This window comes from Teleopsis dalmanni, chromosome X, assembly GCF_002237135.1.
Source record: "Teleopsis dalmanni isolate 2A chromosome X, ASM223713v2, whole genome shotgun sequence".
NCBI classification, from domain to species: domain Eukaryota; kingdom Metazoa; phylum Arthropoda; class Insecta; order Diptera; family Diopsidae; genus Teleopsis; species Teleopsis dalmanni.
In genome coordinates, this window is record NC_051848.1 from 248 (window position 1) to 25066 (window position 24819).

The 24819-nt window shown below is 29.0% G+C and overlaps 6 protein-coding genes across 6 annotated transcripts in view; 4 read left to right on the top strand and 2 right to left on the bottom strand.

Moving 5' to 3' along the window:
• The first annotated feature begins 446 nt into the window (after nt 1–446).
• On the top strand, nt 447–1747 carry LOC119689161. Its single transcript, XM_038103927.1, has 2 exons — nt 447–1290; nt 1416–1747. The coding sequence occupies exons 1-2, from the start codon at nt 521–523 to the stop codon at nt 1573–1575; spliced, it is 930 nt and encodes a 309-aa protein (XP_037959855.1). The 5' UTR covers nt 447–520; the 3' UTR covers nt 1576–1747.
• A 332-nt stretch (nt 1748–2079) lies between these two features.
• LOC119662400 (DET1 homolog) lies at nt 2080–4024 on the bottom strand. Its single transcript, XM_038072005.1, has 3 exons — nt 2937–4024; nt 2556–2839; nt 2080–2481 (listed from the first exon to the last, which is right to left on the bottom strand). Exons 1-3 carry the CDS (start codon nt 3900–3902, stop codon nt 2106–2108), a joined length of 1626 nt encoding a protein of 541 aa, XP_037927933.1. The 5' UTR covers nt 3903–4024; the 3' UTR covers nt 2080–2105.
• Nucleotides 4025–5437: 1413 nt separating this feature from the next.
• Nucleotides 5438–6940, top strand: LOC119689672. The gene is made up of 5 exons (XM_038104551.1): nt 5438–5496; nt 5596–6201; nt 6269–6479; nt 6551–6655; nt 6717–6940. Exons 2-5 carry the CDS (start codon nt 5651–5653, stop codon nt 6864–6866), a joined length of 1017 nt encoding a protein of 338 aa, XP_037960479.1. The 5' UTR covers nt 5438–5496; nt 5596–5650; the 3' UTR covers nt 6867–6940.
• Nucleotides 6941–12023: 5083 nt separating this feature from the next.
• On the top strand, nt 12024–15279 carry LOC119689819. Its single transcript, XM_038104726.1, has 6 exons — nt 12024–12312; nt 12374–12399; nt 12492–12822; nt 14276–14634; nt 14699–14811; nt 14867–15279. Exons 1-6 carry the CDS (start codon nt 12193–12195, stop codon nt 15091–15093), a joined length of 1176 nt encoding a protein of 391 aa, XP_037960654.1. The 5' UTR covers nt 12024–12192; the 3' UTR covers nt 15094–15279.
• Nucleotides 15098–17821, top strand: LOC119687203 (putative helicase mov-10-B.1). Its single transcript, XM_038101456.1, has 4 exons — nt 15098–15580; nt 15648–15753; nt 17300–17576; nt 17633–17821. Exons 1-4 carry the CDS (start codon nt 15415–15417, stop codon nt 17819–17821), a joined length of 738 nt encoding a protein of 245 aa, XP_037957384.1. The 5' UTR covers nt 15098–15414.
• A 3957-nt stretch (nt 17822–21778) lies between these two features.
• Nucleotides 21779–24819, bottom strand: part of LOC119687204 (protein N-terminal asparagine amidohydrolase-like) — a 16675-nt gene continuing 13634 nt past the window's right edge. The window contains exons 3-6 of the mRNA XM_038101457.1: nt 24530–24712; nt 22456–22664; nt 22037–22198; nt 21779–21966 (exon numbers count right to left, since the gene is read on the bottom strand). Coding sequence (XP_037957385.1) covers nt 21841–21966; nt 22037–22198; nt 22456–22664; nt 24530–24712 — 680 coding nt within the window. The 3' untranslated portion in view covers nt 21779–21840. The remainder of the gene's footprint in view (nt 21967–22036; nt 22199–22455; nt 22665–24529; nt 24713–24819) is intronic.

Consider the following 24819-nt stretch of genomic DNA (forward strand, 5'->3'; position numbering starts at 1 on the left):
TGTGTTTCCTATTACATATATTAAGTAGTCGCGTGTTCAAAAAACAGCGTACACAGAAGCTTAAGACTTCTTCTATTAAAGTGTTCTTTCATTTATGCTGCATACGGTTGCTAATCCATTCCTTTCCAACATAATCTATTACTGATACTTATGCATATGAAAAACATTTGAAAAGAATCTTTAACATCATTATTTACATTTTTCATGTCCCGAAAAATGGTACTATTATAACATTTATATATCAGTGCTAAATAAATTATTTCATACATACGTTTGAATATATAATTTTTTTTTTTCAGAGATATATAACCATTCAACTAATCATAGGATTCATTGCATTTTCTCTAACTTAATTTAACTTTTATTTTCAAATTATAAAGTTACTGTTGGTTTGATTGAAACATGTAAAATTTTTAACAAAAACATTTGCAATAACTAACATTAAAATTATAACAGTAAAATTTTAAATTATTAATTGAACAGCTAAAGATTTTTCAAAAAGGATTCACCAAATTCAAAAATGTACTCGCCAGTGAATAAGACTAAAGCACAAAACGCGAAACTAATGTCGATTAAGAAACAAACAGCTAAGGAAATTTCTAGTGCCGTATTTGCCCATAACGGTATTTGTCTAACTACGGCACCGCAACCTAAAATGAAGTATCCTGACAAGAAGGATATATTAAAACGTGCTCGTGGTAGGTATGTTGAACTACGTAAAGAAACTATTGCAGCTAAATCACACCCAATGAAGCAACCAACCGCAGAAGTAGTTTCATCAAATTATTCGCTCAATAAACGTAATTCGGCTATTGCTGCTAAGTTATCGGAGAAGAGAAGACAACAAATGCCTAATCCTCCTCCAATAGCTAAAAATCTAATGTTGCCTGCACCAACATCACGTCATCGTACTGCATCACGTAACCAGTTGCCCAGCAGAGATGCTCAACCGGTGCCGTATCACTATCCCTACGGGCACACGCTTCCTCATTCACGTCAATATGCAGAACTTGTTGAAAAGGGTATACAAACTAACAAAGCTGAAATTTTAAATCATAGTTTAATTGTTGGTGAAGTCAAGTATATTCTACCATCAAGGAATGTTGTTATTGAAATTGAAAGAGATCGTAGGGAGGCAAAGAAGCGGGCACTACTTAAGGTGAAACGTAAATTTGAAGAGCATTCCGAAAAACAGGAACAACACCTTACTGATTTAAAGGATTTTCTGGAGAAGGCATGCGTTACAAGGCGTACACGTAAACCTCGTGAAGCGCTAGAGATGGATAAAAAGTAATTCATTTATAAATTGATAAATATATTTATCTTTTAAAATATTTAATACAAAAAATGAAAATGTTATACTCAATTAAGTATATCTAATAAAATTTTTATTCTATTTTATTAAATCTTGTTAGACTTATGAAATCAATGGATGAATTCTTTGCCAAAGAAATGCCCAAAGTTGAGTCCATTACCAACATTAAAGAACGTATCAAACGCAAGGAGCTTGAGTTGCTGAATCTTTTTGATAATGTTGATACTTTCAAAATAACCAGCGATACCACTAAGGATTAAATACTTATATTTTATTTTTGACTAACATTTTTATTTTATTCGTAATATTGTTACATTTTGGTAGAACAAAATTCTTTATAACGAGTAAAATAAATGTTCGTTTTAAATAATGAAAATCTGATGGATCATATAAACAATAAAGGAATCCGGATATTTAGCATACACGCAATAAAAATAAATTCTTTTTTTTAATGTTATTGTTCAGTATACAATGATTCTACCAAGAGGTTATTATTTTATATCAATATACGTTTATTGAGTGAGACATATATCACCATATTTCACATTCCCTATTGCAAGAACAATTTTCTATAAACAAATAAATATCATAACTATATATACTCATTAATAACTTAATAACTTTATATAAAATATCAAATGATTAATTTTTATTGGATATTTCTTTTGAATTATATTCGAAAACGAAATTTAGACTTATTAGAAACTATCCATTATACAATTATTACAACGTCAGAAATTAATATATACATTAACTACATTATAAATTGAATAGTAGTATAAGTACTGATCTATTGTGTCACAATAGTGGATTGATTGTATATGTGAAAATTTGTAACATAACGCGTGTAAAGCTTTTGCACACTTATAATAAAAGGTTCAAATGGATGAAATATAAATGTCACAAGTTGATGATTTGGACGTAAGTCCACACTAGTTTCTAAAAATAATCGAAATTTTGTTATATTTGTATCGCGATCCGTGAAACGAATTGGCTCTCTGCTGCAAAGTTTCGGACGCTCCAAAGCCGATATCAATTGATCATCATAACAAAATAAATTATAATCAAGATATTGGGCGGTAGAAAAGCTTTGTGAACTAATTGGCAATGTTGGATTAAAACGCATTGCAGCTTCCGCAACTCCGCCATTTACAGATGCTATTGCACTGAAATGTTAACATGAAAATACAAAATTTATAAGATTTTTTTGTTCAAAAATATCAAATTATTTATTCTGTACTTATTGAAAGCAGCACGGTAATAAGCATTGTTACTAGATGAGGACGATGAATCCAAAGATTGCAGCGATCGCACATTACGAAAGTTATCGCAGAAATTTCGCAACAGATATAGCAATTCAATTGAAGATCTTGAAAATACTCTCATCACTGCACACTTTGATATACAATAAAATACATATAATTTGAAATCTTGAACATTTACATTTCTAGGACGTTTTTCGTAACGTATTAACAGATGATCCACGTCAAGTAGTTGCATTTTTAAAATGACCATATCTTCGTACTGCAAAAAATAAAAACAATACATTTTCTATAGCAAGCAAATTGAAAGTTAGAGGAGAATGTATTTATTTATTGACATAGAATATGTGTGTACGTACAGTTTGAAAAAATTTGTAGAATTCTAGCAATTTGCGTTTTCTTAAATGTGCACTCTCTATTTTAAAAATATTGGTATATATGTGCGCAAGGATACGTTGTTTCAAATGTGTTAAAGGTAAAGCGCCCATGTATACACAATCTGGAATAGGCACACGAGCCTCGTCCATATCGTTTGCGAAAGGACCAATTGTCTGTAAGCGCACTAATTTTCCGTTAACTAATTCCACTACTTCAATACATTGCCTAAGTTTAGATAGAATTGCTATAGTATGGTTATAAACAGATACTCCGTGATGATGCGATAACATTATGTGATCTTTATTATAGAGCAATGTATCTACTACGCAATCCTTTTCAAGATCAACCAAGAAAAATGTATAATTACATAACGAACAATCTGGGTATATATCAGGATATGTAAATATTATTCTAAAAGGTAGTTCATCATGCGAGGAAGTTACTGCCGCTAGTAGTACATAACGACCATTCTCTAAGAAAATGCTAAATTCACGATTCAGCTGTCCATATGTATGAGTTACACTACTGCCAAAATGTATACGGGAGCGTAAAGTAAATAAACGTTTGAATACTTCTTGTCGAATTCGCAACGATTCTAGAGATTGATCTGCAGCCGTTATGCATTCGCCTTGTTCATTTTTAAAGAGTTCAGCCGCATGTCCAACTCCTGCATATTTCCAAACTTCTAGTGAGCGCTTATCGTTTGAAAAACTTAACAATAGTTTTCCATTTGGCGAAAATTTGCGTATAAAACCTAACGGCCTATCAACATTTTGTATTGTTAAATTTGGCAAAATGCTCTTATGAAATTCACGCTCGAAGTATAAATAGTCTGAACAGGGAGTGGAGCGTATATGACGTCGCTTATAACCAGATTCACGATCCGTAAGGTGGTGTTGCAGATTTTGTGAGTATTTTCTTGTCGGTATTTTATAAGGATTCCACATTTATTTTTAAACTTAAATTAATTGTACTATTGTTCTTCGAAATCAATTACACATACATTTATTTGTTTATAAAATCAACAATTTAGCCGGTCTTTTAATGTAAATTTAAAGAATATTATCGATATTATATTATGACAGCTGATGGTGATCGTTAGGGCTGCCAACATTTATTTTTTAATTGAAATAAGTTCAAAAAATATACATGTTTTGTTTAATCAAATGTTTGCATGAGAGTTTTTAGTCTAATTTTTATCTAATTTACCCTACTCGAAATTCTGGTAAATACCAACATTTACTGTCACACCAACATAAATTACAATTTCCCTCAATTTAGCATCAATTTACTCAAACTCGCACACGGCCTACATACTTTTGAATTGTCCATACGATCACGCAAGGCAAAATTCGTATGCGATGTAACCGCAGCATAACTGTTTCAAGCAGTCAATTGAATTTTTTTTTATATATTTTCATATATAAGAAACATTTCGAAGTATAAATTATGCATGAATCGTCCAATTTACCAGCGAAGTCAGGTATCATTTGCGCTTTCATAAATACGATATACTTGTACCAGAATAAGATCAATTAGATCCTTTGTAATAAATTGAATAATCGTAAATACATATATTAAATACCTAATTTACATTATGAACAGATGCAATATCATTCAGTTAGAAATAACAAATATAGTGTAAAAATGTGGGGATCAAAATAAATTTATTAAAACTAAGAATGAAAAATAATTTCAGCAATCTGAATCTTTAATCTTGTACAGTAATCTTTCCACCTGTGCAAGAGCGTATGTACAGATGAAATAAATAAATTGAATAGTTCAAAAATATTGTGTCGACTAGCAGTACAAAATCTGGTGTTTACAACAGGCTGTGAATAATAAAACGTGCGTTTGTAATTCTAAATTTACTTAAAAATTTTAAATTTTAAACATTCAGCATATGTACTCATTCCAACTCAGTTATATATAAGAAGCCGTAGCCTGGTTCTAAGTAAATACTAGCTTTCATATAGAGCAAAAATACGTTAGTAGACTTCATCTGTAAATTTTAAAAATTTTCGTGTGAAATATCATAAGCAAAAGTTATTAAGTTTCCTAATAGAGTTTTGTTTATCCAACGAAACTCTATAGTCCAGAAAAATGTGGGGGAGAACAATTAAAAAAAAATTTTATAGATGATTCTACAATCCACATAACATGCCCTGTTTTCGCTACTGCATGAGGAATTCTCGGATTTGTTCTTTCATTGTTTGATGATATTAATGAACCACTGATATCATCGCGTGAATTATTGGCATCACTGATTTTGTTTATGCGGACAATCCTCAAGCTCTTAACGGTTTAAGAGTTAATATTCGTCAAATAATGGCCGAACTGTTACCAATTAAATGCCGATAATTCATTGAAACTTACATCAAACGATTCAAATACTGTAAGATATCAGTATTGAATAATATCAAAGTCCAGTCAATACATTAGAAATGTAAGTACTTTTCAAATCTCAACCAAAACTATTTTTTATTTACATTTTGTTTCAGAACCACAAAATAGATCATCATTGAAATTGAGTGAATTAAAGTAATTAATATATCAAAACTAAAGTAAACATTATAAATACAGTTTTATGTCAAAAATAATTTTTTAAAAAATTTCAATATAAATAATATTTTTTTTCAGTTCAAAAATTGGTTCTATTTGAGAGTTGAACTTACAATTGAAAAAAAATGTACAAATGCGTGAACCGTTTTGTAGAGCACGAGTATATGTCACAACTATTTTAATTGCGGAAGTGTTGTTGGGCATTTTAATAGTGGCTCTGACGTTAATCTATCACCGAATACTCGGTGGCTATCTCGGTGAAAAAGAATGCAAATTACTCACAGGACAATTATTCAACACTTACTTACTTGGAACACAACTAATCATAACATATTTTTTTAGCATTTTTATGTGGAGACGTTTGTGGAAACGGAAGTATACTCCAAATGTCGAGCTTCTGCTGCACCTCTGGATATTTTTTACATTTTTGATTGTTTTTTGTGGTTTTGGGTCAATTTATTCATTGTTTAGTTGTGCGGATTCGTTGGAGAACCTAGCAGAGACATCGTTATTAAAGGGAATTGATCTGTATTATACATGTCCAGAATGGAAGTTAATGTGGGACAGTTTACAATATTATAAAGAATGTTGTGGTGTGCATAGTTATAAGGACTGGATGAAGGCCTCTTGGATGCCACAAGAATTGCAAACTTCTGATCAGGGCAGTTGTTCTGGTATTAGCAAGTACGATATATTTTTCACTTGGCTATTAAATATTATAAAACTAAATATTATTTTTTTTCAATACTAGAGATACAATTCTGGCGCCTTATGCATGCTGTAAACACGATTGCAGCACGTGCTACCAGAATTATGTTCCTCACCCTGGCAGTGGGGGTGAAATACCTGCATTAAGTATAGGTCAAATAAATACTTACGGATGTTTGCCGATTTTTGCGAACAATATGTGGCGAATTTTATATACTTTGTTGGGTCTTATGATTGTCGCATTTAAACTGGATGTGAGTTATATTTTCAATTTATTTTTGAACATTTGAGCCAATAACGCAATCAAATTTTATCTGCATTTTAGATCATACTTTGTTGTATGACAAAATATATTATAAGAAATCAATGTATGGATGATTGTGACGGTCCCGACAATTATGCAGATGATGACCAAAATCTTGTTGTTGTGGTAACTAACATAGGTTTTTAAAAACTTCTTGATTTTAATACTTAATATTTCTTTCCGCTAGAAATGTCCACCGAATGTACGCTGTCTTCTCCTAGATGAAGTGGATGACAATTCAAATAAGTGTTGTGGTAATAACATACCCGAAATCAAAGTAATTGATTCTGAACAACAGTGCCAGTTCTGCCTAGAAGAACAACGGCGCTGCAACTAGAACCCAGGATATCAGTCAAAGTATATAAATTCTAAAGCAGCTCGCAAGTACTTAATTTAGTGATTTTATACTACGACGCAAAATGGTTCAAAATATTTTGCATTATTAATGTTATATTTTAATAGGTTGAAGTTTTTTTTTCTAATTTCTATTTAATGAAATAGTTTATAAAAGTTCATTAATAATTAAATTAATAAAATTTATTTTAACCAATTATTATTCTTTTATTTTTATTTTTTATATTTTATATATTAATAATGTTTAATGATCGTATGATAAGAGATAACACATTTCGAATAAATGCTGGTCTTTATCAAACCGTTTAACAATAGTCATTCTGTTTCTTTTCGTTACTTTAAAAGGACATAAACTCTGTAAGGACGGATATTTGCACATATTTCATAAACATATATCATAAACATACTATACAACAACAACACGACAATTATTACAATTATCACAAAATATATTTGCATTATAATATTACGACCGTGCGCAAGTTCGAGTAAATTGAAGTAAAGTAAATTTAAATTTCTTAGGGATTTTTTGCACAGCACTTATGTAAATATTTATTTCACTTATTTATTATTTTTCCATAAAAGTTTTCAAATTTATTTATTTATTTATTAAACATCTAATAAAAAACACCTAATTTACATAATTTTCATCAAATTCACCCTACTCAAAATTCTGGTAAATACTGTAAAAGCCGTCTTTTAGTTCAGTTAAACATTTATTTATTTTAGACTTATCGATATTATTAAGTCTCTATTTTGACGATTGCTCTAAGACTACTTTAAGACTAACTTTTTTAGACTAACTTTTTAAGACTGACTCTTCTTTTTACTATTTCGAACCAAGACTGTTCGGTTTCACATTTGCTACCATTCCAATATAATTTACTATTTCCCTCAATTTACCATTAATTTGCAATCTAAAATTAAACAAATTAATTTTTATTTAATATACATATATGTATTTTATATAAAACTCACCGAAGATCACACCGTTACCGCATCGGCAACATTTTCAATTCCTCTGAAATTACAATTTTTAATTACAATAAATAAAGAAATATATTTAAATAAATGAATACCTCATTTATTCACTATTTATATATTTATTTTATTTATAATAAAATAATTATTTTATTATATTAAAAAAATATATATATATTAAAGCTACCTCTACCGGCATTAAATTAAAACATTTTTGTACACAAGCAAACGACTCAAGAAACGTCAAACCAAGAAAACTTTTGTGCAAAAATCCGTAGAGTGCTGAATTTCATAACACAAAAATAATCAATGCAAACGTTGGCAAAAGTTTTATTGCGCTATACTTTGGAGCGGATGATTCAATATAAACATGCGCGCATTTTATAAGGAAGGGCACTTTCTTTCCTTCATCCTCCACTCTACTAGGTCTTTCGAATAAACGAGTACCTATTATCTCTTGCTACTCTCGCTCTACCTACTCTTTTGGCTTTGATAAATCGAGTTCGCTCAATACTGAGCCCAACTGCTCTCCACTCTGCAATTCATTACTGAGCCCTCATCTGAACGCAGTGGTTTTAGTGGATTCAAGACTCACATTATGGCTTTTGGTGCTTTTCACCTACGGTAAAAAAGGGTAAAATGTATTATGTCTTACATTTGAAAATGCAGTATACAGTATAGGTTCGTCTTTCTGAACAACGCATTTAGAATTGAGTCAACATTGTTACACATCTTGACTAGTAGTAGCATTGTAGTTAGAATTGCATCAAAGTAGGCTTACATATTAACAGGTAGAACATGACAGTTATACCTTCTAACTGTGATAAGCAATAATCAGGGTTGTACCCAGCATAAACCTTCTAAATTACAGATTTATGAAGAAAGTATCGTTCCACACCGACAGGAGAATAAAAAAAGATCACTGGGGACCACATTATAGAATTACGATAATCTAGAAACAACATCAAAGCCAACACAGATCATCCTTTATCTTAATTTGTATATTTTATTAGTTAGAAGTTTTTAAATTTATTTTTTGAATAAAGTAATTTAAGTCGTATAGTAAAATAGAAAAAAATAAATTGCAACGAACATTGGATAAGGACTGAGCTTACCCTAGCAAAACTAACGAATTAAACGTGTCGTTATAGCATTACGGCTCTACAGCTCAAAATGTGTTAATTATTTTTAACACAAATAACATCATTTAGTATTTAAGTTAAACATATAAAGTTATTATAAACACATTTTGAATAATGAATTGTGAACATTTATTTAGACAGTTTGCGAATTCGAGTTCGAGACCGTGTGCAATTTTGATTTACTTTACCTTACTTTACGGCCTTAATGGGTCTACTCTATGCTGGAATCCATAAATTAATCATATAGATTAAAAATATGGAACTCTATGTTGGAATCTATTTATTATTCATATAGATTAAAAATATGGAACTGTATGTATGTAATATTACATACCTCTGCCAAACGTTAATTTAGTTCAGAATTATTTATAACTGTAAAACAAACTAGGAGTTAATAGAAAGAAACGTTTTATTACTGATTAATGTATTAATAGGGGGCGCAGTATATTTATATACGAAACTTTATGAATTAAAAAGACAGAAATATCAGCACCAATACCATATTAAAGTCTCATCTTTGTGAAATAGATATGAAACATGATAAAAATATATCCAAAATATATCCAAAATTCTCCAAAATGCTGATCTGATCAACTTTTGGTATTGTTAATGCTGGCAATAGCTAACGATTCTTCGCTAAATTCAAATGCATAAGTGTATGACGCATTCAATATTCAATTTCTTTATACACAAAATAAAGGGAAAGCACAGCAAAATTTCTCAGCTCATTCATTCAGAATATTTGATGCAATATAGTCGCATATTCTAAAAAATTAAAAAGTCTTATACAAATATTAGAAATGTCGAGTGGTAACAAAATATATTGAAATCTAGCTAAAAGTTGTGAAATAATATTATTAAATATTTTTATAGAATTCTTCGGACGGTTTTTATATGATTTATTTGAAAAAAATATACTTTGTGAACAGAACAGCTACAAAATGCAGATGGACACGATGCAATCACATTTTTTAAGATTCATATCTCAAAATAATTTGGAGGAACCTTCAAAAACAACACTTTTAGGGGCTTGCAAAACAGCAACCACTGTAAGTAATAATAAATATTATTATTAAACACACATACATATATTTTTACTAATGTTCAGTACACACAAAAGAAATGAAAACTCAAAAAAAAACTTTATTGTGAAATCTGATCAGTTTCAGATTTTATATTAATAGGCTTTTACATATACTTTATTCCATACTTTATTCCAATTTAGTTTTTCATTTAAAAAATTAGATTGTTAAGTATAAATAATTAAATTTATTAAATAATTTTAATAATAATTTAGATTCACTACAAATTATTTGTCTATTTTCTATTATTATTTGTCTATTTGTTATTTTTCATCTATATTTAATATCAACTTTCTATCGTATGTGGTTATCAAGTTATGTTGCTTAACTTAATTATTTTTTTACAGTTTTCTTCATATCTCTCACAAAATCGTGAGTATCTCCAACAATCTACAAAAAATATAACTGAATTTTGCTTAAACGAAGTCTATATTGACCAGTATTTGCGCAAAAAAAATTTAAAAACTGGTAAGTAAAACTATAGTTTTTGAATTTAACAATAATATACTTAATTTATCTTAGAAAAGTATGATAAAAAGAATTTGCGCACGCTAACTTATGTGGAAAAAGGAACAATTTTCAAAGAACAGATAAATAAAATTAAAACTAAATCATATATATACAAATACAAGTAAGAATAATTGATTATTAATATTTTATGATGGTATAATATAATTTGTCTAATTAAACTAAAAGCATTTTAACATAGAAATCAATAATAATAGTCATATCTTTTTATTTAGATATTTGTATTCTATTATAGTTACATATATATTATAAGCTGGTGTAGACATCTGCAGTAGTGTTCGTTAGATATAAATTAACTGATATATTTAATTTAAAGTTTATTAAATTTTTGTAATTTTCTAAAAATAAAGGTTTATGAGATTGTCTATGATTATCTATAACATATAATTTTAAATAGTGATCCCTATTTTTTACTCTTTTTCTTTGAAAGAATAATTCATTATGTAATAATAGAAATAAAATATATTTAAAATATATCCAAATATATTCCAAAGACCACTGATGAAGAGTACTTGGCAATACTCGAAACAGCATTGTATGGTCATCCAAATTTCAATAAAATTAAAATAAATTTTTGTGTTTGTCCTTTATTTCTTTCTTCTTGGTATACATAACTTTATCGATACTCGGAAGATTTGGAAATCTGCATAACTTTTATTGTTAATTATTTTTTTTGTTTAAAATATGACAAAATGGTTATCAGTAAGTCTTTCCTCCGTCCCTCGAATTCTTCTAAGCGGATCTAAAAAAATTTTATTTTGCTGAGTGATGATTTCCGGTTCAATTTTGCTTTTGCAAAAAAGGATTTATTTTTAAGTATAATTAACCTACCTCTCTTAATTAGAAATTAATTAAGTAAGGTAAGCTAATTCGCTTTCTTTTCTATATTAGATCTCTTCCACCAGCTACTCATACTAAAACTCGAGTAAAACACAAGTAAAGTACAAACTGAGAGCGTAACACAAATAAACAGCTAAATTACGCTCTTTATACAGATTTTCATAGAACAACTTTGTGTAAAGCATTTTAAAATTTCAACAGGAATGTTACGCTCTCTCAGATACTCTCATTTACTCGAAATTTTGCTGGTGGAACGCACTTGTGTATACACAGTGTTACTCAAAATTACTATTAGTAACTCGTGAAACAGACCTATTGTTTTCTCAATATATTAATTCTATGCATTTTAGTACATTTTTCTCTTTTTTATATATTGTAATCCTTTTGGAACCAATCCCACAACATAATCCGTTCCATCCTCAGGATTTTTTAAGAAAATATTAATAAATAAAGATAGGTTAGATTAAATGAAAAAAAAACATCTAAAATTATCTTATTTGAAATGTAATTTCGAATATATTAATATTATTATGTTTATATTAATTAATCTTTTCTTTGCAGGCATATAGTCAATTCTGTCCCCTATATTCAAGATATATATCTTGGATATAAGTTTTGTGAACATTCAAAAAAGGTTTGTTTTGTTTTGAAAACGATTCGTGAGAATTTTAAAATAAAAAATATTTTTGTCCAACGTGATGATATTGGGGAATTAAAAAAAATAGATACTTCTATTATGGATTTGGTGTTTTACGTTGACAAAAAATGTTTATTCAGTAATGTAGATATTAAAATATTTATAGTGCATAATAACATATCGGATGACTCGACAATCTTTAATTGCGATTCATTTAAAGTAAGTTTTTTATTTTTGACGTATTTTTTTAAAAAAATTTTAAATTATTTCTTTTAAACAGTTCAAACGCTTCAATTTAAAAGCACCGTAAGTGAAGTAAAAAAATTGTTGTATATAATATAATGAAAATATATAATTTAGCCTAACTATAAATCTGTACGATGCACTTTTCGTTTCAGGGATCAAAAATTCGTATATGAAATGGCACCTTACATTTCAGAAGATTTTAAAATTTTATACTCTAAAAAAGAAGAACAACAAATCAAATATTTGTGCCAGATTTCTCCAAAGTTCGAGTCATATATATCTAATGGCAAACAATTAACCCGAGAAAATATGTGTGAAGTTTTAAAATATTTATTAACGTTAGAAGATTTGGAGATTTTAAAACCATATAACAATTTAATTCAACACAACATATTAATGAATTCACAAAACCTGGAAAAATATGTGGATGATGATGGGGATGATGATGGGGATGATGTTTTTGAGTGGAAGTATACTTTGGAGGTAAATATTCCTTTGCAGATATTTTAATAAATATTAATATAAGATATAAAACTGAGTATTTTTTTTCAGTTAAGATCCCGATTAGTCTGAAATGCATTTTGTATTAGTTCTGTGATGATTTATTATAATCGCAATATTTCATGAACCTTTAACACTTTACAATGTTTGAAATCAGTTGATTAAAACGCAATTTTCACCTATTCCTTATTTTCGCTATAATAATATCATGTAAAATATGTGGTTCCTGTCTTTGGATCCAAAATAATTTTCTAAAAAATTTTTATATTCATATATCTATTAATATATATTTATTATTATACTGACGCTAGTTGAGTCAGTGCACCTGAGCACTTTTACTTTCTATTAACTGCGAGGTTTCTTCAAAACTCCTGTTTGCGCCTTGACTGGATTATTATTTATCACTTCATCAGATTAATCAATAATTGACCTCAGATCGCATACCTCCCCGAGGAGCCTGTAACCATTCTGAGATTTGATAACACGGTGTTAGCAAGTCTGTCAGATTTCGCAAATAATTTCAGGGCTCTATCCTTTATGTATTTATATATTTATTTATTTATTTATATATATTTATTGTAGGTATCATCTTCGATTCCTTCAGTTTCGTGAGAAGAATTGCATCATAGACATCAAAAATGTTCACTTCATGAATAAGTCTTATTAAACTATTTTCAACATTACTTGTTATGTATCTATGGGCGTTGTCAGAATTATTCATCATGATTAATACATTTCTGTGTATTGATGTACTTTTGCGATAAAACGTTACAAATCTAGTGCATGATAAGTGCGTGAACTCCAGGATGTTAATCTCATCCTAGAGTTCTTCCAGAAATGGAAAATAAAAATTAACAACGGGAAAACTAAGGCCCTGTTTGTAGCTTGTAAACATAGGCAGCATTCACCGAGAGCGAGAGTTGGTGAAATTGCGATTAATTAGGAGGACAGCTTCAAATACCTGGGAACCACGTTTGATAAGCGGTTCACTTGGCACAAGCACATACAAGTCAAAAGAAGAAGTTTTGCGAAAGTACTGCCGTGCTTAGCGCTAAGAACAGAAAGTTGATCTGCAGCCAGATAATCAGATCGGCACTTCTCTTCGGATGTGTCGTGTATAGCAAAGCTTTCAACTCTACTTTCCAGAAGCTATAAGTTGCTCAAAGTCAGGCTCTCCGAAGACTCTTCAAAGTGACATGATACATCCGCAGGAATGACAAAAAACACATAAGGGACAAGGCCCTAAAGCTATACGCGTATATTGACCAAACAAAATGCTTCTAAAAAGTGAAAAAATTTTCTCGACAATGTTTTATTCAATTATCAAATATTATCTTAAAATTATTAGACAAAATAACACTAATAAATATAAAAATAACACTGTTCCGTATGAATATTATATTGATTAAATCCAACTTTTTTTTTATTAAAAAAGCTATCAAAACAAAGAAGAATAAATCAAACACAAACTGCACCTTGCGTAGATGATGATGTATACATTTGTAGCAATGACAAACCTTGTGATTTTTGGTCAGCTATGGAAGAATCAAAATTTTATGGCATAGTATTAACTGTCTCGAAAGAAAAAGTAACATTTACAATAAAATCAAAACGCGATATCTGTGGAATTTGTTTCGATAGTCCTATGTATACCATAGTATTTAGTCCATCCCGTTTCACAATTCGTCTACAGTATCGTGCATTGGAGTTACTGAGTAAAGAACGAATTGAAATCATCGATCGTATTTTTTTTCCTGCAGGTGTTGATCCGATATATGCTATACCACAAGAGAGGTATATTTCTAATTTTTTTTAAAAATTTTATTAGAATAATCATGAGTTGTATATACATATGCAGATTGGTACTTTTTAATGAAAGCATTTACGAAAATCCTGAACAATTACAAGCAGTGCGCACCATAGCAGCGGGGCCCAAATGTAAAGTACCATATATAATATTTGGACCACCAGGTGAGTAATTAAAAAAAAAAGAAATTTAAAATAAAATTTTGAACGTATTTTTAAGGAACGGGAAAGACAACTTTAATTGTGGAATGTATTCTACAACTCTATTTACATCGACCAAATACTAAAATTTTGGTTACTGCTGCATCAAATACCGCTTGTGATGAAATAGCGGTACGTTTATGTAAAGCACTGTTCCACTATAATGACGAATTTTCTATTGTTCGCTTATATGCAAGATCATTTAAGAAAGAAACAAGCTTTCTTCTTAAAGAACATTCTAATTAACATTCAAAGTACTTCTCTCCAAACAAAAATGATATCAAGAAATATCGCATTGTAATAAGTACATTATCTGTCATAGGAAAAATTGATATTCAAGAATCCCAATCACCATTATTAGAAGAATATGAAACCAGTGCTTCCATAACTCATTTTACACATATTTTTATTGACGAATCGGCTGCTACAACAGAAACAGAAACTTTGCTTGCTATTATTGGCTTGTTACCAACAAATGCAAGTTTGATACTTTCCGGTGATCATAAACAATTGGGCGCAGTATTACAGTCAAAAGCCGCAGAACATTTGGGATTTTCTATTTCATTAATGGAACGTATACTTAAATCAGCATGCTATCGAGTAAATCACAACGGAGATTATAATCGCTCCTTTCAAACACGTTTACGACGCAACTATCGTTCTCATCCCGAAATAGTAAACTTATTTAATCACCTTTTTTATAACAATCAATTACTTCCACTAGCCAAAGAGAGTAAGTACTCATATTTTCATATACATTTTTAATTACTTCAATTTGATATTGTATATATGTTAAATAGATGTTGAACTCATATGTAAAAAATGGTCTAGATTACCAAACACCAAATATCCTATTTTGTTTCATTCGGTTGATGGAATTGCTGAAACTGAAAACAATTCTACAAGGTAAAAATATATATATATATATGTATTATATATTAAACTTCTTCTACTAATTTTTTTAAACTGCAATATATTCGTTTGGTGAAATACCTAAGTGGTTTTAGAACAAAACATGCAAACTGTATATGTACACATTGCTATAAAAGAATTAATTTAATTAGTATGATTAAAATGCTATAAATTATCAGGCTACTACCATCCATATAGTCAAAATGTACTACCACTTAACTGTATTTACTTTTCTCGAACTGATTATTGATCAAATAATGAAGATAGTATGCTCAGAAGATATCGGGTGTATTTTAACTGCATTAGAACTATCGAAATCGATAACTATGGCTTGACAGCTAAAATTGTCAAACTGTGTTAACATTTCTGTGCAGTACGGTTTGGCAATTCATCATGAATCGTTTGGCGCTAGGGCAATGCTTCCAAATTGTGGAAACTTACTTTCAAAAAAATAAATCTGTTCGTGAACTTCATAGTTCACTTTGTCTATTTTAGGGTCAACATAATCGGCCTAGTGAGCAAGCAATAATTTTACTCTTTTCGATTTAAAACCACCAACAAGTCATAGAAATGTGCTGTTTGTTACAGTTTACACGCTGGCGACATCATCAGTTATTTCTTTCGAAATGACGAACGAGGTGCCGCTACGGTGAATGGTGAGCGCTATAGAGCCATGCTGACTGACTTTTTGTTTTCAATAATTACTCAATTAAACATCGACAACATTTGGCATTTGGTTTCTTGGTCAACAATAGGTTTAACCTCCAAAGAATGGTCACTGTAGTTGAATCAATTCACGCAGTTGCTCTGTAATAAATGATTGTTGTCAAACAAAATAAAATTTCTTGATATGAGTTCCCACTGCAGCGAAATCAATTTATATGAATCAAATTAGAACTTGATCGTTTCCATTGACATTAGTTGATTTATGTAAGTGAAAGAGTTTTCACGTGTCAGAAAGTCCTGTGAAAGTTCTAAGTTTGTTTTCTGTTTGTTTACATTTCAATTGTTAGCAGATAACATTTAATTTCGTATTTTCAGCAAAAACTTATTAAATGATCAATGAAAACGAGGAAAATGCAAAACTTGTTTTTTTTGACTTGATTTGTTTAACTTGTTTTTTTTTGTGTTTATATACATTTTGTTCCAAGTACCAAATATGTCAAATTGTTAGTGTAATTTTCCTTAATTTATTTTTAACTAAGTTGAAAAGCACGAAAGGTCTTTGTACGGTTAATCAACTGATTACCGACTCAAATCAAATAAAATGCTTTAATGAAGACAATGGGAATATACTATTACTATTATGCAATTATTCGTCCTCCATTTTTCTACTCCAGTAATAATTCTTTCAGTACATATGTATATAATAACAAAGATGAATTAATTTTAAGAAAACCGGAAAAGAAACCTTAAACGATTTTTCTGTAGATTGGAGAGTTTTAAAAATTATTTGCCAGAGTACTGAAAGTTACTAAGTTAGATTAATAATAAACTCAAAACATATAAATATATTACTTATTTGTTATTTTATTTATAGCATTTATAATTGGCGCGAAATAGATGTCGTTATACATTATGTGAAGGATTTACTCAAAATCAATTTCAAAGATTTCAAAATTACAGAAGACGACATTGGTATAATTTCACCATATAAATTGCAATATATAAAAATCAAAAACGCTTTGGCAGATCATGATTTATCGAAGATTACTATTGGCTCGCCAGAAACCTTTCAAGGGTCGGAGAAGCCAATTATAATCGTGTCATTCGTCAGATCAAAAACCCGTGCTTTAGGGTTCTTAACTAATGAAAAGGTAACTTTGGGGAATCAAATTTTTAGAATATATATTTATTAATTTATTTTATTTAGCGTTTAAATGTCACAATATCGCGACCTAAATCAATGTTGATACTGATTGGAAATGCAGAAACACTAAAAATAAATTCCAATTTTAAGTTCATCATAGATTCATGCATTGCACATAAATCTTTTATAAAATCGGCGTTCGCTGAGAAACCAGATACATTAGATGACTTGCTTAAAAAATTAAAAATTTAAAAAAAATTTCAAGAAATTATCTTTTATCTTAATATGTTCTTTTAAAAATATATCAATATCAATATTATATCTAAAATGAATTAATTTTAAAATTGAAATCATAAGAATAGTAATTATAGATTCATAATCCATTTGTTTTTTTTTCATATAATAATTTTAATAAAGATTATTTGCTAAAGTATAATATGTCTTAAGTTTAATTTAATTTCTTCACTTTAAATACTATTTTATATTTGGCACTAATAATTCTTAAACAAAATGTGGGCAATTATAGATAATAATTTTCTTATTCACACCTATGTACATATATTAAAATATCAGAAAGTCTTATGGGGTTTTTATACAATAAATATCAATATAAATGCTCAGTGTTCTGAAAGCATGCCTGTCACAGTCCCTATCCCTGAGAAGCATATTTCTGAAGTGTTCAAATCTCTCAACAGACTTACCTTAAAGAAGGAAAAATCTCGCCAAGTTTAAAAAACTGTACTGGTTCCAAAAAATGAATACACATCTATTATGTATGCCACCGTGAATCGACCATTTTGTAGAATATTTAAAAAGGAAGAAACATTTTAGATTGAAATTGGTGAGACTTCGCGGAACAGCGCTTTTCTATTGAAAAGTTCGCCTGCTTGTTCGAAAGACGAATCTTGTCGCTTATTCCCTCTTTGGTATTATTACGAATTAATTATTTTTTGGAACTTTGACAAAAAAATTTTTTCTGACTTTTTATGACAATGCAAAGCTTTTTTTATTGTCTTTCAAGGTTTTTGTATGCATTTGCTTTATATTATATTTTCTTCTTTAAATAACTTTTTTTTTAGAGAAAAAATTTGCTTTTGCACTCAATTTGTTATTTTTAATTCATTTATTCGCTACAAATGCATACAAATACAAATATTGTATTTGCTATTCAACCACAGAGTGCGCTTTTCCTCCTGCTTTAAGTTTATTCATCGCTGGACGCTGTGAATGAACGTTTTTTTTTTTTGAAATAAAAAAAGACCAAGTAAAAAATTGTAAAATCGACTTTTTTGATTTTTATTATTTTAGAAAATAAATTTCCATGTCTTTATAGGAAAAAAATATGTCATTGTTATCTATCTGTTTTATAATGCAATATATCTTTTACACTTAAGGAAATATAGTTTATAGTTAAATAAGCTTAAAAACAATTATTATTTTTTGCCAGTTTTTTATGATAAAAATAATATATTCTGTTGACGTTTTAAAATTATATTTTAGGATATATTTCTCAACATTTTTTATTTTTATTTTTTCAAATATGTGTCATCAACAACTAATTCTGCATTAAAATTATTTTCGTTTATTTTAATATTATAATTATGTTACATTATTATATTTATTTTACATTATTATATTTATTTTACATTATTATTACCACGAACACGGTTGGGATTTTCTTAACCCCACTAACTCAAAATCATATCAACGTTGTAAAAACAATATTTAGTGGGAACTAGGAATTAGGAATTGATGTACAGGGTGACATATGTTATATTTAAGAAATTATGATATTAATTTTTAACGATTTTGCACAAATTAGTAGTTTTATTGCTAATTTTATTGCTCTTCAGTGCTTATGCGTGTAAAGCGGTTCAACTCTTAGTTTTTAATAATTTTTAAGTGAAGAATTCAGTTTTTTTTTTAAAAAAATTTTATATTTTATTCTTTGAATTACTTATTTATTGCGTAGTCGTTTGTTTCTAAACAGTCACATTCTCTGTGGCTGCTCAGCTTTGATCTGGGCCAGGAGGAGGTCACCGGGTCGACAACTACTTTCTCCTTCTGACATTAGGAGGTCCTCAACGGCCGACATTCTGGCTTTCATTCAGAAGACGGAATGTCTTCTGTTTGGTTAGGGTCTGTTGCAGCACAAAAGATCAATCATGGTCACAGTGCTCCGCTAGTATCCCATTTATTGCTAAAAGACATATATCAATTATATTTTTGTTTTGATAAAAAAACTTAAATTTCGTCAATTTTGGCGCAGATAAATTTTCTTAATTATATAATTACCTGGATATGAAAGTACCACTTTCAATATATCTCAATTTGTGTCATTTTGTTGCCTATTTCAACCTATTTAGTTCTTTTCTAGGACTACTCGTATAATTGAGTAATGTCTGTAAGTCAAAAGACCTTCTTTTTCAACTATTAATTTCATTATATGTAATTTAAAAATGAAGAAACATTTTTAAAAGTGGCAATTTCATTTAAAACTGTTTTTTCTTGTGTCTTTCGTGCTTCAGTTTACACTGATTCGCTTTGATTAATTAATTTTGACTATACAGTTTATTACGAGAGGACAGACTCTTTAGCTTCCAATCACTGCAAGGATTTAAATAAATGAATACATAATTATGATAATTAGATTTTTATTTTTAAATATGAGTTTATACTCGTATATACTAAATTGTATACAAACTATTACATTAAGATTAACCTAAAAGCCAAGCCATTACTAGTGATACTTTTTAGTTGTATTTTCGTATAAATTTCATAGTAATTACTAATTGTTTTAGAAACGTAACAAAATTTGATAAATAAATTGTTGTAAGTCAAATTTTTCGATTTAACATTTACTAAGGCGCATTTAAGAACATGTAACTTTATTTTGATTAATGAACATATCAATCACCAATCATTTATGAAATTTAAATTAATTTTCAATGCAAATATTTACAATTAGTTTAAACTAAAAATCATTTTTACGTAAACAAGGAACAAATAAAGTTTAAAAATGTTATGAATTTAATTATTACGATTATAAAATTAATCACTTTTGAAAGGCAAATTATTTTCATTCAATATAAGTAGATTCTTTTTATGGACGTATATTTGAATTAAAACAATAAAAATTCAAAAATCTATCGCTTTTTGTTTGCAGGAATATAATGTTTCTTTCACGATATATATGTAGGGTGATTTTGAAATAGTGAAGCAAACACGAAAAATCACATAAGTAATAATTATTCGTTTATTGTTATCAATACTACAGGTCAAATATGATTGAAACTGTTAATATAATTTTTATTTCATTTTTTTTAAATTATTAAAAACATAATAATTATTTATTATAATAACAAGTAACAAAAATATTATGAGTCAGATTATATGGCAAACTACTAAATCATTATTTTTTCTTTACCAAGAGTTTTTTTTCCGCAGTATTATTATAACCTAACTGGGATTCAGTATGTAAAAAGTGTGTTGTTCAGTAAAGATAACGGATCTAAGAACGGCCGGGTCTACATCCCGGTGCTACTTGTTGAGCTAGCCGACTAAGCGCCGTTCAGCACTCCCAAAAGATATAAAGTTTATAGCACAAAGATATATTAAAAATACAATTTAATTAAGTATATTTTGTATTTTTTAGAGATAAATAAATTTAAAGGAAGTAATATTTAATGAAGAAAGCTCTAGAACCAGCCAAGTCTACTTTGCAAAACTGATCTTCTTTGTAGACTATCAAGTGCCATTCACGTTTTCCACAATGTGTTACTACAGCTACAATATAAATTGACGTATGTTTCACTGTTACAAATGCAATGGTTTTAAAACTGACCCATATTAAGAATGTTTTAATATTGTTAATGAGTAGAAAAGAAAATCGTTTTGAAATTGATGTTTAAATTAAAATAATATTATAAAGATTATCTCAGAAGTCAAATATATGCCTTATAATATTTTATGATTAATTTTAAATCAGTTAATAATTAACATAACATTTCGACTATATTTAATTGCTTTAATTCATATGTAATTTTTATTTTAAATCAAAATATAGAATAACAATAAAATTGACTAAGCAAAAAAATTCATTTCGATTTATGTATTTATAATTAACAAAGTGTGAAAACATTCAATTCATTTTAAAAATTTCGGCTTTCTGCACTCACAGTTAAAATATTTAAATATAATAATTTAAACAACAAATTTTACTTTTATATACATTTCAAATAATTGCTTCCAATTTGTTGTTTTAATTTTATTTAATATCTAACAATGGTCCAGTAACCCGTAGTTTCATCGCGTCTATAATAGCGTGGCCGATTATCTCTGAATACAGTAATAGCGGGAAATTGGTTCTCTTGTATAAATTTAATGGTTGCGCGCATCTGCAATATAAAAAGTACAATATGTATATTTAATATCACATTTAAAATAATTAATTAATAAATAAATTACATGCATAGCAAAGTGTGGTGGTTCCACATCAGGACTTGAGGATAAATGCTGTAAAATAAATTCATCAGTTTGTGATAGCCATAAATCTACACCACGAAGTGGATCATAATTGAATGGGCCAATACGTAGCATTCCCAAAGAAGAGTCGTATACATCAAGTACCTTCAATATATAAGACACATTTTAATATATATTTGTTTTTTTTAATATATATGGTATATATAATTTAAAATTGTATTTGATACAATTTAAAATTGTTCGGTTTCTTATATTTTTACAGAAGTCAAAGATCATGTATCTTTTAAAGAATGATATCACAATAAATACCATATATGCAAAAGTTACCACAACGCATATTATTGATTTTGTTTTATTAATTGCATTACATTTTTATAATATATGAATAATTTAGAATTTACCGTTTGTGCTCCCATAAAAATGCGTGCATCTCTTAATTGCCTATCTGGACCTCTCTCTGGGAAAGTAGCTGGAAATATTTCACCGGTATTTATATTTACACCTACGCCATAGATGATGGGGAAATTAATGTCACCGCGTACAATGGTATTTAAGTCTCCAACACAGGCCTGTGTTAAGTCAATTTCGAGGTGATGTTTGTGGAATGATTCTGTAAATTAAATTTTTTTGTTAATTCATATTAAGTTATTAAGTTATAAGAATAAAGAACTACTTAAATGAAATAAAACCTCCCAGAACTAATGTCGGTTCATGAAAGATGTTATATACCATATATCTATAAATAAGCCTGTAGCTTGGGGTAGTGTTATAATGACATTGTATGCGTGTTTGGGTTGCAATGAGTTAAAAGATTTTTACTATTAAATATAAGTGGAAATGTATAACACAATTGAAGAAGTGCTTTGATAGCAGTTGAATGTATATCACAAATCTGATGTACTATATAGAAATTGTGAAAAAAGTTTATACTACCGAAAGCAACATAAACATGCTTGATTAAATGATTGAGTATTAAGTAATGATTGAGTATTTTTACGAAGATCCAATCAAAGATCCAAATTGAATCAATTCAATCTGGAAATGCTTTTGAACTTTTCAATACCCTATTATCGAGGAACTATGTTACTCTTATGTGGGTACCGGGACAATGATGGCAATGAAATAGCAGATTCCCTAGCAAAGAGGGGTGCATGTACTCCTTTCATTGATCCAGAACCCTTTTGCGGGGTAACAAATACCTTCACAAATAACTTATTACGTGAACGGGAGAAACAAAATCTACTTGAACACTGGTGAGCCCAAACAGGCATGTGGCAGTCAAGAAGATTCACTGATCCTGAACACATCAACGTTGACGCTATCGTGAACCTTAACAGAAACGATATTGCAATCTACGCTGAACTTCTTACAGGACACTGTAGACTTAATTATCACATGAAGATTATAGGTGCAGTATAAAGTGATTCCTGTCAAATCTGTCATGAGGAGAAGGAAACATCAGAACATATCCTATGCAACTCCTGAACGGCGGCAAGGCGTAGACTTGACTACCTTGGAAGCGCGATCTTAGTCCCAAATGAAATAGGTGAAATTAAGCCAACAGCAATAACGGATTCATAAATAGTGTAGAATTGGTTTAGTTGGGCCTATAGGCGCACAAAAGATCTTTTAGGTAGGGGTGCATCCAAAGCCTATTATTTAATAATAGTAGTTTTACGAAGAAATGTAGATATATTGCTATTGAGAACTGCATAGAAGATTGTTTAATATTAGATTCACGGAACTTTGGTCACACTGAATTAGATGAACATAATTAAATTAATGTCCCTCCTGTAGGATAAAATTTTGTGGATAGGATAAAACTTAACATTATTTATTAGAGAAGACGATTGTATAGAAAGATTGCATTTTAAAGATTAGAGATCTATAACAAGTTGTAATTATTATAATCGTAGATATGATTAATTTATTATAATTATGTTTATTAAATTAAAATGTTTTGATTCAAAAGAAATTTTGCCTACTGTGGAAACATCTTGAAAGTCAAAATAAATTGTAAAAATACACGTATATCCACATATACATATATAAACATATAAAAAGATGGAATATAATTTCAATCGAGTGAGACGATTGTTCATTTGTAATTTTTTAAAGTTAAATCCAATAATTTCTTCATAATAAAATATATCATCACAGTATATTATATAGATATATTCCTTCAACTATTTTAAGATGCATAAGTTTATTTGTAATTTAGTTTCTTAAGTTTTTTGTTTTTAACTGAAAATGTTGCAGTTTCAAGTACAATAGAAAATAAAAAATATTTAATTAAAAGTATTTTTCTTTAACTTATTAAAAACACCTTTAACATAAGAGAAAATTATAAAAAGTTTCCTATTTCTGGACAAAGAAAGAAACTTAAAGTCTTAAGTTTGTATCCTTAACAAACACAAAATGAAAATGTATCATAATAAAGGACCTTTGCAGAAGGTGGTGTGCTTTGAAACTTACGCATTATGCTGTAGAAAACATCTTCACCATATGATTGTGGATCTTTGTAGCCACCAATTAATTGTAATTCAATACGTCCTTCTGGATAGCCTAAGGCAAGCTCCTGCACACGTGCAACCATTGCACACACCGCTTCATCAACCCCAGAGCCATCAAAGTGGGCTAAAGCAACTGCTCCGGATCCTGTAAAAAGGCAAAATAGTTTGGCTTAAAACATGTTCAACAATAAAAAGTAAATATATATAAAGCAGATTGTGGGTAGGTAGATAATTTCTTTTTTTATATTTATA